General features: G+C 42.7%; 1 protein-coding gene and 1 long non-coding RNA gene across 2 annotated transcripts in view; both read left to right on the forward strand.

The window, feature by feature from the left end:
- The window catches only part of MYO10 (myosin X), a 200,490-nt gene that overhangs the window by 34,643 nt on the left and 149,379 nt on the right, over positions 1–16,468 (forward strand). The window contains exon 2 of the mRNA XM_017653599.3: positions 5,768–5,866. Coding sequence (XP_017509088.2) covers positions 5,768–5,866 — 99 coding nt within the window. The remainder of the gene's footprint in view (positions 1–5,767; positions 5,867–16,468) is intronic.
- LOC140849632 (uncharacterized) lies at positions 5,875–13,634 on the forward strand. Its single transcript, XR_012131744.1, has 2 exons — positions 5,875–8,419; positions 13,032–13,634. It is a non-coding gene; the product is annotated as an uncharacterized lncRNA (long non-coding RNA).

Consider the following 16,468-nt stretch of genomic DNA (forward strand, 5'->3'; position numbering starts at 1 on the left):
GCCATGAGTCCTTTGAGGTGGATTTGAGTAATGAGAAATAGAAAAAAAAAATGTTAAAAAGGTGTTCCTACTTTCAACAGAAAAAAAAAGCTGTAAAACAGGAAAGATCTCACTTATATGTGGAATCTGCACCCCCCGCCCGCCTCCCCGCAACGCATAGATAAAGAGAACCCTTGGCAGTTGCTAGAGGCAGGCGTGGGTGAAATGGACGAAGGGGCTTAAAAGGTACAAACTTCCATTTACAAGTCATTCAGTCCTGGGAAGGTAGTGTACCTCATGGTGACTGTAGTTAAGACTCTATTGTATATTCAAAAGTTGCTAAGAGAGTAGACCTTAAAAGTTTCCATCCCAAGAAAAAACATTTGTAACTGTGTGGTGACATGTTAACTAGATTTACCATGGTGAGCATTTTGTAATCTGTGCCTGTATGGAATCGTGTTGTACACCTGAACTAATGAATGTCAGTTGTATCTCAAAACAAAGACGGAGAAGTGCTATTCAAAATCCTTGGTACTGTAATATAATATCCATATCTAATTTTAGGAATTCAGAATCAAGAACAGGGTGAGTATGTGTCCCCCCCACCTTGTACATTAACACATCTACTAAGCCAGATTGCTTCTTTGCCAGTCATTACAGCAAAAGAGAACCAACTGCAGGCTGCTGAATTTACTGCAGATTTAGATAGTCATATTAGTTTATCCATTACAAAAATACTTAACCTCTTGTTTGTAAAAAATTAAAAAAAAAATCACATTTCAAGAACAAGTTGTGACTTTAACACATAGGTTGTTAGAGAATCCTAAATGTGGTACTTACCACAGGCCAAGTAAGCACCTCTGGGAGGAAAGTAGGTGTGGTTCCCTGTCCTGGATCCAAGTCTGAGTTGTGTGTTTGGCTAAAGAATGTGTTCTGTTCCACAAATCTGTAATTAGAACATGCCACGCGGCATGGTACTTAAAGCCCACCATCATTTATCTCTTTGTAGGGTTGTTTCCTTACCTTATTTTTAAACCTTTCAAAATCCAGGAAAGAAAATAATTTTTAAAATGCAAAGAGTAATATCATTTTTTAAAAGGCAACAGTAGCTTAAAGCCTGTGATGGTGATGTTATCTTTTGGACCTTCAAGTTGTGATCAGACTTTTTGTGCAAAGGCTGAGAAGGTGTGTGTTTCAGGTTGCTTCTCATTGCCGTAGTGCTGGGAAGGAGCCAGGTAAAATTCGTTGCCAGGGAGGCACTGCAAGCCACAGGCAGTTACCTGCGATTTACGATTATCTTCCAGGGAAGAGGCTAGTAATTGAGCACCGTGAGACACTGATGCAGTTTGCCAGAGCTTCGCCTTTGATTAGCTTGGGCAAGTCTCCTGGGTGGCCTCTTAGTGCCCCTAGTTGAAATTAATGGAGAACAGGGACCTAAATTCAACACAGATCTTCAGAATTTTAACACAAGCCCTTTTTGTGGGTTTGTGTTTCTTGATACCTCTGTTGCTCAGTGATAGGAATGTGATTGGGTTTCCCCAATTCTGAAATAGTTAAGGAAATGCATGTATAATAATTGAGAGGTATATAGTCTTGGAAATTAATTTTTCAGAAATGATTGGAAATTACCAAGGTGTAATCACATATAAGTTCACCCACTATAGGTTTGAAGTTGAGTAGAGTACATTTATGTAGTGGCCATCAGCACAGTCCAGGTTTAGAACAGTTCCCTCACCCCTGAAGTTCCTTTTTCCAGATTTTACAGCAAATCCCTCCCACACCTAGCTCTGGGCAGGGAAGAGGCTAGTAATTGAGCACTGTGAGACAGTGGTTGTCTATGGATTTGCCTTTTCCAGAGATTTCCTAGAGATGGAACCTTATAACGTGCACTCTTTCATGTGTGGCTGCTTTCACTTAGCATAATGTTTTTGGGATTCACCCTTGTGGGTGAGTCCATCTGTGATTTTTTTTTTTGAAAGAGTTCCGTTGACTGGTTTTACCACATTTTGTTTGTCTCTACACTGGTTGGTAGATGTTTGAATGATTTCTAGTATTCAGCTATTATGAATAAGGCTGCTGTGAGAATTTATATACAAGGCCTCTTTAAAAATCTCTCTTGAGTAGGTGAATATCCAGGAGTTGAACTGCTGAAACATATAAGATTATGTTTGGCTTTTTAAGAAGCTGCCAAGCTGCTTTTCAAAGTGGATGGTACCATGTTACATCCCCACTGGTTTCTCCACATCATCACCAGCACTAGGTGTGGTTGGTCTTTTTATTACAGCTGGGAAGTCGTGTTGGCAATGGAAGATGGAACCCCTGTGAACCTCACTTTTGAAGAAGGGTGGTATTGCTTGTCTTTGTATTTTAGGATTCCTTTGAAGATTAAAGGAGATGGGAATTTATATGAGAGTGCTTTGTATTGTAAAAATGTTACTGGTGATGTGCAGGAACGTTTTAACTAACACATTACCTGTCCCAGAGATTGAGATGAAAACTTGCCCAAATTTTAATAAAAATGTGTATATTCTGGTCAGACTTGTTCCACATGCTTATACTTTATTTTTTAGTCAAACTGAACTTTCTCCATGTGATAGGTTGCCTGTATGGTACATTAAATTATCAGCCTTATTTAACAATGACAAAATATAATGGCTTGCGTATGGTGGGCAAATGTGCTTACTCAAGCTTGGATGGTCTGGAAAATGTCTGCTTGTGACTTCATTTCCAAATGCCTGTGGGTGGCCTCTTTTCTGGACCTGGGCATATGTGTTTGAACAGAATGGAAGTAGACCATTTGGGAGCTCAGAGACTACACCAAGAACAATCTCTGTAAAAAAAAGTATCCATTTCAATGGGTTTACTTTGGAATTCTATGAAAATTGCCAGTTTACGCTTTTTCAAAGAACAAAGGGAACGTTTGATTGCCTTTCCTTCCTACCTGCGGAAGACAGCTGCTCCCATCAGGAGAACTGGCCAATGGGCTCTACATTTGCAGTTTATGTTGGATTTCGTCAAACTTGCTTATCAGCAGCCCTTCACACCTGTTGAAAAAGGCCTTTGGACTAAGGAAGGTGAACGGTGTGTTTGATCATGTAGGACTGTGTCAACAAAGGGCATTCTAGTACTTCTAAAGGAGGCCGCAGAACCGCAACAAAACTCAAATTTAAGAAACTGCATGCCACGTAGTCTTGGGCGAGGGAGGTTTATATTAATCCTGGTGACAGTTAATCCACCTATGTTTCATAGTAAAATCCTAATTTTATTCTTTCTAAATAGACAGTTTTGATAATTGGAGAACGTATGTGGAATCCTTTTTGATAAAAATGCAAGCAGTAGTGAAAGCAAATGTAGCGCCTTGGACAGAGGTTTTGGGAAGGGAGGTTCACAGTGAATAACTGCACGTGTTTACTTAATGAGTAAAAATCTACATGGCATATATGACTGACAATTTCCATTTGAGTGTGTGTGAGTGTAAGTACTTCAGAGCTTTCAAATGCTGCGGTCTCTGACATATGACTTAAAAAGAGGATGAATATAGTAGTCCAGGCACTTGGGAATCTTTTTCTAGAGCATTATGAATAATGTGGGCTTTGTGTGGAATGATAGTTGAGAGAACAGTATTTAGAGGATGCCTGAAGTAAATGTCCTCTTTGGAAACAGCTGTTTGCTAATAAGTACCGACAGGCAGTTATCGTTCATTCCTGCTGTTGCCCGTGTCTGAGCCCAAAGTGTGAATCGGTACAGGGCCGGCCCACTGGTGCACAGGTGTTATGTGTTCTTTAAAAAAGGCAGGCTTCATTTCAGGATTATAGAGAAATACTTGATGTTTATTTTTGATTGCTGCCGTTGATATTGTGGAGGGGTTCAACCCCACTTTGAAGGGAAAGTTGAAGTATGGGGTTAAAATGGAAGAAGTGTTGAGAAGAACAATTTAAAATCCCATTATAAGGAGAAAGTGAGTGCTCATGGGGAAGGCCTTGTGGAGGGTTTTGATAGAGGATGCAGGAGAGTGGCAGAAATGGCCAGGGGAATAGGTGAACCCATCACAAGGGATCAGGGGCTGGTACCATTTCAACCTTGGTCTCCAGACACCTTGATCTCCTGGGAAATGATTGTAGGACCTCATTGCCAAGCCCCAGGGTCTCCCTAGCTGGTCCCAAAAGCTTTCATGGATCTCAGGGTCGACTTTCTGGGGATACTGAGTGTATTTTAAGCTGGGTTACCATTGGTGCTAAGGGAGTGATTTTTAAGTTGGATTTTTTAATCATCTTAAATTTTACCTCCTAGAAGGGTGCAGGAGAGTGGAATGGCTGTGTGTGATAACAGGCCCCTTAAAATATACCACCACAGAGGTCGCTTTAATTGTGAGGTTGATTTATTAATGCATTTAATTTATTTATGAATTATTTTAAGGAGAAATAGAGTCAACATGAGGTGTAGAAAGAGCACAGCATTAGGAGTGGGGGACATTTGAGAACTGGCTCGGGTGTCAGCTGTGCAGGGACTTGGGCTCTTAGCGTGCCCTCCTGGAGAGGGATTTCTGTCGTACCCTGAGGCTTAGTGTTAAATCCGTCATGGAGGCGCTCAGCACATAACTGAGGTGCATCGTGGCCACTCCGTTACTGGAAGCTACTATTTTTGCATTTGATAATACAGTTCAAAGTAGTATGAAGTGATGAGTTTACTTCTGTATTATTTTCCTTGCCTACTCTGTGTGAGAGCTGTGGGTAGCCTCTTATACTAGAAGTTGCATGTACCAAATGAGTATATTCTAAATGTTTCAATTAACATTTCAAGTCAAAACAGAAGTTAAATAGCCCAGTGAAATGAGGTTAAATTCTAGGAAAAAAGTTCATCTAAGACCTATTTCAAGTGACAATTTAGCTATACTAGTTCCGCTTTGATATACTGTGTCATAAGGACCTGCTCTTCCTTGTTTTTTTTATTGGGATTGAAGAAATTGTTGAATAGAGTAGAAATAATTTGAAATACTGAGGCTCAGTGTACATTCCATCGCATGGATATACGTCATATATCATAAAGATAATTCTCCACCATTTGACGAGGGAACACTCAGCTTCAACTTTTATCACTTTCCTTAGAAACAAATGGTTTTCATGTTGTGAAATCTAAGGAAGAGGAAATTCAGCATTGAAAAGCTAAATATTATGCTTGTCTCATTTGTCCAGTGGGGAAATAAAAAATGGAAATGAAATCAATGCCAAAAAAATATTCCCCAGGTTAAAACAATACGGTCTGCAGGTGGCTGTCTTTTGGGCTACAGTCTCAAACATTGGAGCGTATTAGTAGGTGCCTGGCGGAATCCCGGCCGACTTCATACCAGTGGATTAGGTTCTGATACTTAGATGTGATCCCTCTCTTGGAGGGTCCAGTTGACACAAGGGTTTGGTTCAAGTAGGAAGTCAGTGGAGTGTTACGATGTCCTATAAGTGGGCAAGTATGTGGGGCTCAGACCCACGGCCCAGGAAGATGAGGACCAGCAGATGATGAGTTCACCTTGGGGTGAGGCAGCGTCATGACCTGGTTGGCCCCTGTGTATTTTAGTAACGTCAGGGCTATTAACTGATCCCCTTCTTTGTGCTCTCTGGAATCAAAGTTGTGGCTGATGCTTCCTGAAGAGTCATTCTTTGCTTGTTTGAGAAAAACATCTGTTTTTCAAAATCTTACTTTAAAAAAAAAAGTGTAGTAGTCGTGTAATTTTGAGAGTAATTTGCCACAAGTGCAATCCAAACTCATAGTTAAATCCTGCTTGTTTTGTTTACAGGGAGCACGGGTCTGGCTGAGAGAAAATGGGCAGCATTTTCCAAGTACTGTAAATTCCTGTGCAGAGGGCGTTGTCGTCTTCCGGACCGACTATGGCCAGGTGAGCGCAAAGCCCTACAGCTTCGGGACATCTGTGTTCTGCTTCCATAGGTTGCCTTACATAAGGGCAGGTGTTCTGCTCCCCCGCTTCCCATCCTCCACCCCACCCCCATGTTCCCATGCCTTACAGTTTTTCTAAATGGTGAAACAAAAATCCCAAAAAGGAATGTATAAAGCCTACCTCGTGTGTGAGAGATGCAATGATGTTCTCTCCAAATAGAATAGTGTTCCAAACAGTAGGGGACAGAAGAGGACCACACCTGGCTGGGTTCCTTACTGGGACTCTTATCCAAATATTGGAAATATAGGATACAAGCAATTTGAGAGAAAAGTTCAAATATATTGATATTTGCCAATTGGTTTCATTCCCACATTCCTTTAAAAAGTGTTCATGGGATGTTGGAAATGCCTGCCTTCAAGAATGTCATGTGGCGGGGGTCCTGATCCCTTTGAGACCAAGATTGACTAGACCACCTAACCTGAGATTCCTTGTCCACCTTGCTAAGCAGCTGACATTCCTCCACGTGGGAACCACACTGCTCCCTCTTTAGTGTAAGACAGTGAAAAGCCTTACCACAGATGACAGATAGGTGAATCTAGAAACTGGTTCATGGATGATAATTCAGACAATTTCAGAAGGAGCCCAGCTTCTCCATGTTATGAAGTAAAGTAATTTCAAGGTTACAGATGGGTCCTTCCCTCAGAGGCACATATCAAAATTAAAGATAGAGAAAAGGATATTATATGCCAGTATTTAAAACACAGAGTTTTGAATCTGGCTTATAAATTGTGTTGAGCACAGATCTTAAAGGTCAGTGTTGTGCCCTTTGAGACAGAAGGGTTACTTTGTTATCAAAACTTCTTAGTGGAGGTGGTCCACTCAGTGACGGGTTCTCTTTTCTTTGGTAATTAACACTGCTATAAAGAACACATAGGACTCAACACCAAAAAAAAAAACCAAAACAACCAACCTGGTTTAAAAATGGGCAGAGGACCTGAGCATTTTTTCAGAGAAGAAATACAGATGGCCAACAGGCACACTAAAAGGTGTTCCACATCGCTTATCATCGGGGAAATGCAGATCAAAACATAATGAGACATCACCTCACCCCAGTCAGAATGGCCACAATCCAAAAGACAAGAAATAAGTGTTGGTGAGGATGTGAAGAAAAGGGAACCCTCCTACGCTGGTGGTGGGAATGTAAATTGGTGTAGCCACTGTGGAAAGCAGTGTTGGAGGTTCTCAACAAACTAAAACTAGAAATACGGTACAACCCAGTAATTCTGCTTCTAGGAGTTTATCTGAAGAAGACAAAATCCCTGTTTCGGAAAGATATATGCACCCCTATGTTTATTGCTGCACTATTTACAATAGACAAGATAGGGGAACAATCAAAGTATCCATCAGTAGATGAACGGATAAAGAAGATGTGGTGCAGATATACAACAGAATATTATTCAGCCATAGAAAAGAAATTCTGCCATCTGCTATTTGTTCCAACATAGATGGACCTAGAGAGTATTATGCTGAATGAAATAAGCCAGGTAGAGAAAGACAAATACCATATGATTTCACTTTTTTTGTGGAATTTAAAAACAAAACAAAATGAACAAAATAGTAGATTCACAGACACTGAGAAGTGACTAGTGGTTACCATGGGAGAGGGGGGGTAAAGGAGCCCCAAAATTCTCAACCATAGGGTAAGCTGGTCACGGGGTTTGTAGTACAGCACAGAGAATATAGTCAGTGGTTCTGGAGCATCTTCCTGTATTGGCAGACAGTGCCTGCACCAGAAGGACCTGTCTCTCTGATTTTGTCTACTTTAGATACTTCGTAGGTGTGAATCCTGCCGTACAATGGCCTGTTGTGTGACTGACTTATTTCACCTAACATAGTGCCCTGGATGTTCTGAGATGCTTTCTGATCCTAGCTAACTGCAGTTGGCTTGTCAGAGGCTAACACAGCAGCTCTGGTGGGTGTTCAGTGCTGCGGCATGACTATGCCACGTGAAGCCATTGCCACCCCAGTTAACAAACAGCCCTCGGGGGGAGTGGGGTGGGTGTCAGGAAAGTAGTTCTCTTCACTCTTGACAGTGGTTATGGATTATGGGTTTAGGAAGAACTAAACCAGAATAACGTACTTCTATGTGAAAACAACTCTCGACCTTGACTTCTAGTCTTTGATCTGTCACCAAATACTTGGTCTTATATTGGGAACTCTGTCATTCCCAAGTACATGTATAATTAGCTTGGTGATTTGTGTAGGAATTGCAGGGTTGAACATAGGAGAAAAGAGGCATGGTTGAAAGAACTTGGGTTGAAAGAACATGATTCAGACTTGGATCAAGAACTGGCAGAGGCCAAAACCCTCCAGTTTCCTTCCTCCTGACCTGCTTCCTTACAGAGGTCACTATGGAACATGGTGTAGTCATCAAGGATTAGGAGAAGTTCATCAACTGGTCATGGCACCCAGAACAGGAACGCCTGCTCTCAGGGTCAAAGATGCCAAGGTTGTCCCTGTCCTGGTCAAGCCCGTCTATGGCAACTTTTCAAGGTATTGGCTAATTTCAGCCCAATTCTGTATGTTATTAAAGGGTTTAAGAAATCAGTGTTTTGGGGGAAGAGGAGAATGGGGAGTTACTGTTTAATGGGTAGAGTTTCAGTTTGGGAAGATGAAAAAGTTCTGAAGGCGGATGATTGATGATGGTTGCGTAACTGTGAATGTGCTTCATACAAATGAAATGAACGCTTCAAAATGGCTAAAATAAATTTTACATCAATATGTACATTTCACCACGATTAAAAAAAGGTATCAGTCTGTGAGGTCAAATGATAGCTGGTAAAATCTGTCAAATGGGTCTTCTCTGTATTTCTAGAAACAGTTCTGTTGAAATTTTGGTATTACCAAAATGTGGCCTCTCAGAAACAAACAGCTTTGTTTTTGTAAGCCTTGATGTAGGTGGACCACCTGGGGGTCTTGTTGAGATGCAGGCTCTGGTGGGCAAGTTGGGGCCTGAGGGTCTGTGTCGTCTCACAAACTCCCCGTGTTGTCAGTGCTGCTGGTTCAGGGACCATATTTGGATTGTGAGGATTTACAAGTCATTCCTGAAAACCACCTTAGGGTCATGGTTACCGACAGTGAAGGGCTAGGCATACTCCCCAAACCCTAGATATTCATCTAGCACTACTGCTTTGGAGGAAGCAGAAATGAAGATTAGATAGAAGCAAGGGCTTTAGGTAAAGCTAGGAAATTTTTCCTTGGCCTTTGGAAGCTTTTCCTTTCTCTTCCTCCCTCTGCCCTCCATTCCAGCAAGCATTTCACGTCGAGCAGAGCCAGGGGTTGTGCGGACCACAGCGAAAAAATTCTCAGGTGGATTAAAAAGCAGTTTTAAAAGTCCTGCGTTGTGTGAGAAACCAAGCGGAGCCACGTGTAACTGAAGTCCCAAGATGGGAACCTTGGGAACATGGCTGGGTTGGAGGTGGTAGTGTGTTTTTTTTGTTTTTGTTTTGTGAGAAGACTACAGGGCACATTTGCTTGTTTCATTCAGTCTGAGAAATGTGCACATCTGCTCAGCTGTCCTTTTTTCTGGCCAGAAGACAGTTTTAATGGCAATTTAAAATTCCATTCCACACTAAAATTTAAACTACTGTTGGTTGGACCCAGAATACAGAGGATCAAAATGTTCCCGTTTTGATTTGTAAGTTATGTTATACTTGCCCTGAGGTATAAGCAAATGCAGATGGAGAAAGAAATGTGCACTGTCTTGAGAAATGTGCGTGGTCGTGGCCTCTGGAGGATGCAGCACAGGGCCAGGGCAGGCAAGTTAGAAATTACTTGTCTTCTTGGACAATAAGCTTTGGACAGAGTTTTAGAAGAGGAACACAGCTTTGCAGGGTGCAAGTAGGGCTGAAGAAAGATCAGTTCTTGTGTACGTGCAAGGTGGAAGACAGCGCTGAACATCTGTCTTTTCTAGAACATTCATAAGGTGCACGGGCAATCACTGGAGCAATCCCTTAGGAATGAATATTGAAGACTTGAGTAATAAGTTCTAAATTAAATTTTTCACATTGAGAGTAAACTTTTATTATCTTTACTGAAAAGAGCCTAATTTGATTGCTCTGAAATAGCTTAGAGTGATATCAGTTTACCTAATTTATTCTAAGGGGTGGTTATTTAATTTACCCCAGTAAATTTAAGATGATTACTCTCTGCTGGAATTCTGTTGGGTGTTCTGTTTGCATTGTTTCTTTATGGGGTCTTCTGAAATATTTTCTCTGGCTAGGGATTGAATGGCCCCAAGCTACCAGTAAATGGTCTCCTCTAGCTCCTTTTTATTTGCAACAAGTATAATTAGCTTGGTTTTAAAAGATTGTCTCATTTCATCAATCTGCAAAAGGGCCATTAGATTATCTGGTATTCTCAAGTCATTCCCATCCCCCAAATAGACTTTCGCAGGCCACACAGGAAACACAATACTAACAATTTATAATCGAATTTCCCACTTAAAACTACTTTTTTGGTTTCACCTTCTGGTTTTGTCTTGTTGGATATATATTAGGCCAATTTTGTGAAACTTAACAATGGATGGTGTGATTTTTTTTCATTTCATTTTGGGGGCATTTTTACACTTTCTTCCTCTCCAGTTCCTTCCTCTGCCTTTGTGTCCTTCACTTTGCCTTTTTGTGTCCCTTGCACACCATGTGAATGTGGGCAGCCTTGTGACCTTTCCACACCCTCCCCCTCCACGCACCAGGTATGTCCTGCAGAAATCTCCTCTAAGCCCGTGGAGTGCTGGGAAGTTGACAGTGGGACAGCCTGTGTAGCTCCTGTTTCACAGCTCCAAATGGCACCCTGGCCCCGAACTTTGTCAGCAATTGGATGAGAGCTCAGTGATTTCAAGTCTTGGTGGGAACAAGCTATCTGACTGCTAAAGAGAAGTGATGGATCCTAGATATTTTAACTGAGCTAAATATGTCATCTGAAAGGAAGCTAGCTGGCTGCTGGCACCAGCCCCTGAGAGCCCAGGAATGCCCTTGCTTTTCAGTAGCCCCGGAAGCTGCATTCCTTCCTGGCTTCACACACACAGCCAACTGTTGGCTGCAGCAGCTGCCTGGTGAGGAAGTTGCCCCTGCCAACCCCTGAGCGACAGTATGGGGAGTGAGCAGGCTTTGGTGTGGCCGGCCAGTAGGTGATAACCTGGGTGCCCCAGGGCAGCTCACAAGAATGGTGGGGGACAGGGAGACTCGCAGGGAGACGCCCACACTTGTGAAGATGGAGGAAAAGGAATCTGGGGACAACACGAGTGATGCAAAAGTGGTGTCATTAGGACACTGACTCTTTGAGCCAAAGTCTGGGGCAGCAGGATAGATTCTTTCTAGTCGGCTGGCCTAGATGATGCCAAGGTTTCAGGGTTTTTTTTAAAAAAAGTATATTCTATCCTTTTCTCAGTCCTTTTTGTGAAGAGAAACATTTTCACGTTAATGCACATACTTGGGGGAAATCCTACCCATTTTTTTCTCAAAAGGAAAGAAAAGGTTACTTACATTTTTGTCCTTCTCAGGTGGTGTCCCTTGTCTTGCAGTCATTGCTTCCAGGCAAATGAACCTGTGGGTCTGGAGCCCACGGGTCCGGTGGGCCATGGGAAGCGGCCGTCTGTATAGGATGAGCTGTCTGAGTACTGGGAGGTCCCCGTGGTTCGACCTGAGAACATGTTAAAGGCCCTTGTATTTCAGCTCATGGTCAACACGTTTATGACTTACAGATAGAATTTTTCTGATGGCTTACAATAAAGTTTAACAAAGTAAGTTGTTTTTTTACAGTCCAATTAAGAGGCGAAGCATATTCCTAAAATAATATATGGCCCAGGAGTACCATTGCTATCGAAATTCTATTGTTGCTTACGTGTGTTTGCTATTGGCTTCTGGGGCATCTGTATTCCCTTCGGGGTGTTCAGTTTTTTTCATGGGGTATAAATGATTCACTGTGATTGGTCTCTGCTGCACATGTCCAACCTTGAGTTGAAATAGGAATGAATGACCACACTGTTTTTGAACTGGAGCTTGGATTTTTCTTTTGTGTGTGTATGCATGTGTTTATTGTGATAAATATACACAATTTGACCATTTTTCCCATTTTTAAGTGTATAATTCAGTGCATTAATTACATTCATAATGTGTGAACCATCACCACTATCTAGTTCTAAAGTCTTTTCATCACCCCGAACAGAAACTCTGTAACCAAAATGGGTGCCAACTCCCTGTGCAATTTATTTCTAGACTGCCCTCTTAAATACCTTTTTTTGTGCTGCTTTTAGAAATAGGCACATTAGAAATTCTGGTTTATAGCCTTTAAGGAATAGACAGTATCAAGAAGGACTTGCTTTAACCCAGTTTCTGATTCCAAGGACAGAGAATCAGGTGGTGACTTGGGTGACGCTGCCAAGTGGTGTGCACATGGGGTGGGGGAGGGCGGGTACACAGCCACTCAAAAAAGTCAGGAGAAGGGGGCATGCTGTTGACAAGTGGAATCAGATGTATTTGGCTGCTTTTGTTGAAACTTCAGTATAGGTCCATCTATTATTCTTGGAAGTCACTTTAGTCAAAACTGCAGCTGTTTTAAAAAGACAGCATTGAGCTGAGAAACTCTTAAATGCTCTGGGCTTTTCCCACATTTTGCTATTTCATCCTGGAAATACCCATCTCTGAGATAGATATTTAACATCAACCCATGGAGTTTCTTAGAATCAGAAGTCTACCCTGGAGACTTCCTTCCCCACACTAGGAGGAGCTTTCAGCCCTGCTGCGTTGAAGACCAAGTAAAATGCAATCTGTCTAGTGTACTTGGTTTTGGAAGGAAAATTGTTTTTATGCTTTAAAAGCCATGTGATTCCGACTCTCTAGACCTCTTCCAAGAATTTGGTTTGGCATGGTGTGGCTCAAAGACGGAAAGTCAAATGTTTCCATAAATTCTCACTCTGGGACTCAGGAAAAAAGTAACGTCTGCTTGTTTGTTAACATGCTTAGCTCCAGAAAAAAAACGTATTTGCAATGCTCCAGAAAAAAAATGCGTATTTGCAAATCTGTGTAGCCCTGCAAGGAAATCTCGCGTTTCGTAACCTGAAGGAGACTTGGTCAAGTGGACAGAGCACTTGCATTTCCCCTTTCAGGTGCCTGGTTCCTGCAGAGATGTGCCTGGCTCTCCCCGCCTTTGCTTGGAGACAAATGCCCTGATGAAGACCTTCTCAGAGAGTCCTTCTCTGTCTGGAAGAGCCATTGCCTTGACATTGTATCACATTGTATCATGTATGGCTTTTTTGTCTCTCTCCTCAGCAAGCCTCTGAGAATGGGGGCTTGTCATTGCTGTGTCCTTCGCACCTAGGAGCAGAGCCTGCCCTGTGGAGGCATGCAGACACTGAATGGTTGAATGGAACTCTGTCTGTCATCAGCATGAAGCCAGTAAGTCACTGGTGTTATGAGGAACATGTGCCATGTCGAGTTTTGTAGACCTTAGCTTGCCAAGGGTGCATGCTGTGACTTGAGATGATCATCGTGTGACTTTAATAAAGGAGTTGCAAGTATTAAAGTACCACAAGCATCAGAAGAAAAAGCCACATATCAGAAGAAGCATGGTGGGATGTCACTGTGTTACTTCTATCCTGACAGTATATAAACCACCTTATGCTGTAGGACCAGAGTGGAACAGCATTGAAAATAATGAAAGAGAAGCTTGTTCAAAGAAATTATTTCACTTGATAAACTCCAAAAACATATATGATGCATTTTCATTTTTTGAGAGGGGAGTAGGTGGGTTGTGGTTGGTTTAGAGTATTTTCCCAAAGTTTGGCCTTTTGAAGCCTGAGATTATTGTCTCATATACTTCAACATCTGCATTGAAACAGGAAACAGTTTACAGTGGCAAACTGTAGGATATGTTGGTATTATGAGGAACGTGGGCCGTGTCGAGTTTTGTAGACCTTAGCTTGCCAAGGGTGCATGCCATTCATCTTCCTGCCATCTCCCCAGAACCACTGAAAAATCCACTGAAGAGACCCAGACGCCTGTCTCCCTGCTCGTTTAAGTGAATCCAGGTTAAGTGGATTTGGAATCCAGCTTATTTCTCTTTCAGAACATGGCTCTTGCCCCAGTCCCTTTGGACTGCACAGCTAGTCCCCCCTGCCTGGCCTCTCCACTGGATGGGTGGCAGGGGGACTGGCTCACCATTAGCAGTGTTTACAGGCCCCATCCAGGCTCTAGCTGAAGGCAGACACAGACTTACTAAATGCTTTTGCAGGAGAAAGCAGATGACCTCTGCCCTGGGTCATGGGCTTTATCTTCCTTCCTTTCACCCGACTTGCTGATGGCTTCCTCATTCCTCCCTGGGCCCACTGAATGAGCCACCTCTTGCCAATCCTTAGGCTTGATCTATTGGACTCAAGCCTGCCCCTGATTTGCCTCTGCTTCCCATCTTCCTTTGGCTCCTGGATTCCAGGAAGTCTGCTTCTGGGAAACATATTCTACGTGTGCCTGTGTAAACCTGTGGTATGGCCAGACCCTTCCTACAACCAACAAGAATCCTGGTCCTGCAATGCTAGTGTCCAGGCCCAAAGAGAAGGACTGATGTTTTGTGCCATTGACCCCAGTTGTTGCTTTCAATTTTGTGGTTAGCTTTGCAAATTAAATTGCTTTGCTTGAAGATAAGCAGGATACAGTCTTGCATTCTCAGTATGTACAAATATGAAAAATAATCAGCTAATTAATCCTGTATGCTAAGCTTAGACCAGGCCATAATTTGTGATTGGAAGACAGGAAGTAGAAAACATTAAATTGAAACTTAACTTTTTTTTCTTTTTGGTGTCTTAAGTAAATACATTTTTCAAAACATATATACTTCTAATAAAGGTATGCAAAGACCTTATTTGGAAACAAAACAGTTCAGAAATATTGGGAATCAGACGTGGTACAATGTAATGCTGGGTATAATCTCAGTAGAAACAGCAGAGGTAATTTGTTAAATTCGGGCAGTGTGTCCATTTGTGACTGATTTTTGCATTCCATTCCCAGAATTCATTTATAGGCCTGTTATTTGGAATCAGTTTTTCCAAAGACTCAATGATATACATAGGGAATTGATTATCCATTCTGTGTGTGAAGACTGGTTACCCACAAATCACCAAGACTTGGGAGGATGCAAAAGCCCTCTGTTGCATGATTCTAACTCTCCGTGTTTGGACTGCCAACCAGGTTGCCACCATGGTGAGATTAGGCAATCACATTATTCTTGTGATCACCTCCCTGGTGAATGGTGGAGAGATGAGGCACCCCACTTCTAAGGCATGTCCTCCCCTTCGGGGTTGGCATTTAGCATGGGTGGAGGGAAGAGGAGGAAGGTGGCTGCATGACACCTCTCTCCTAGGCACTCTGCAGGTGCGTTCCATCTATTTGTCCCATTTAATCCTTACAACACCCCTATAAGGAAGGTGTGATCAGCTCAATTTTAATGAATTACGGAGTTGAGCTGAGGTGAAATAACACATCTGGGAGTCCATCACTCATTAGGGATGAGTGAGTGAGCTGGGGTTTGGGTCTGGAGTTGATCATCTTTTCCCTTTAGCGCCGACTCAAGGAGGGAAGTGAAGAGGGGCGGAGAGGCTTGTGACGGAGCTGTCAGTTGGCGTCCCAGGCTGGCTGTCCTGCATGCTCGTTGCGCTCTGTCCAGCCCAAGGAGCGGGTGGTCGTCTCCTTGTCACGACGTGTGTGCTCTGCCTTGAATTACTTTTCAGGGTGCATGGCTTCTGCCATCTCTCGCACTTCCTCCCCGTGGTGGCTTTTTTCCTTCCTTTTATTGCTCTCAGGAAATAAAAGGGTCAGCAAAAACCTCATTTTAATGTTTCTTTGTCCTGTGTTCACACTGTTGCTTCCACGCTGCTGCTTCTGACAGCACTTCTCAAGCCTGGCTGTCTGTTAAACTCACTGGCAAGCTTGTGTCAAGAGCCTTGGCCCTGCCCCAAAACAATGAAATCCCAATCTCTGTTGGACTCAGCCCACAGTGTGTTTTTGGAAGGCTTCCTGGGTGCCGTTTAATGAGCGGCCAACTTCAGAACTATTTCACAGACTGAATGAGTGTCAGGTGAAAATGCTACATTAAAAGTTGCTGAGAAAGTGTAACTTTTGCATCCTGGGCTTAGAAAATGCTAATGTTACCTGAGATTTCTAGGCCCTGGTTGTCCCCATACAGCTTCCTTTCTGGCTATCTTCTTAGATGGTTCTATAAATGTCTCCTCTGCCCATATTATCTCTATAACTACAACTCTGTCCATCTGTCTGTCAATCTTAACTCTCTTCAGGGAATCATACTTGCTCTTGACCTTTGTATCCTCCCTTCTGTACTCCCACCCTCGAGTTGGTACTGTTAGCGTGGGGGCATTTGTGAACTGTCTCCCCTACTAGTGCAGTGCGATAGAACGGAGTCACTGCTGTGCAGAAAGAATGGCACGTGTGGTTAGCCGATGAGCTGCTTCTCGATCACAGGGGTCCTTGGCCCCACTCTGGGTCTGCCAAGTTCACTTCTATGAGTATGGTCCTGGGATCAGTGTTTTAACAAGTT

The sequence above is a fragment of the Manis javanica genome, chromosome 1, assembly GCF_040802235.1.
Source record: "Manis javanica isolate MJ-LG chromosome 1, MJ_LKY, whole genome shotgun sequence".
Classification (NCBI taxonomy): Eukaryota; Metazoa; Chordata; class Mammalia; order Pholidota; family Manidae; genus Manis; species Manis javanica.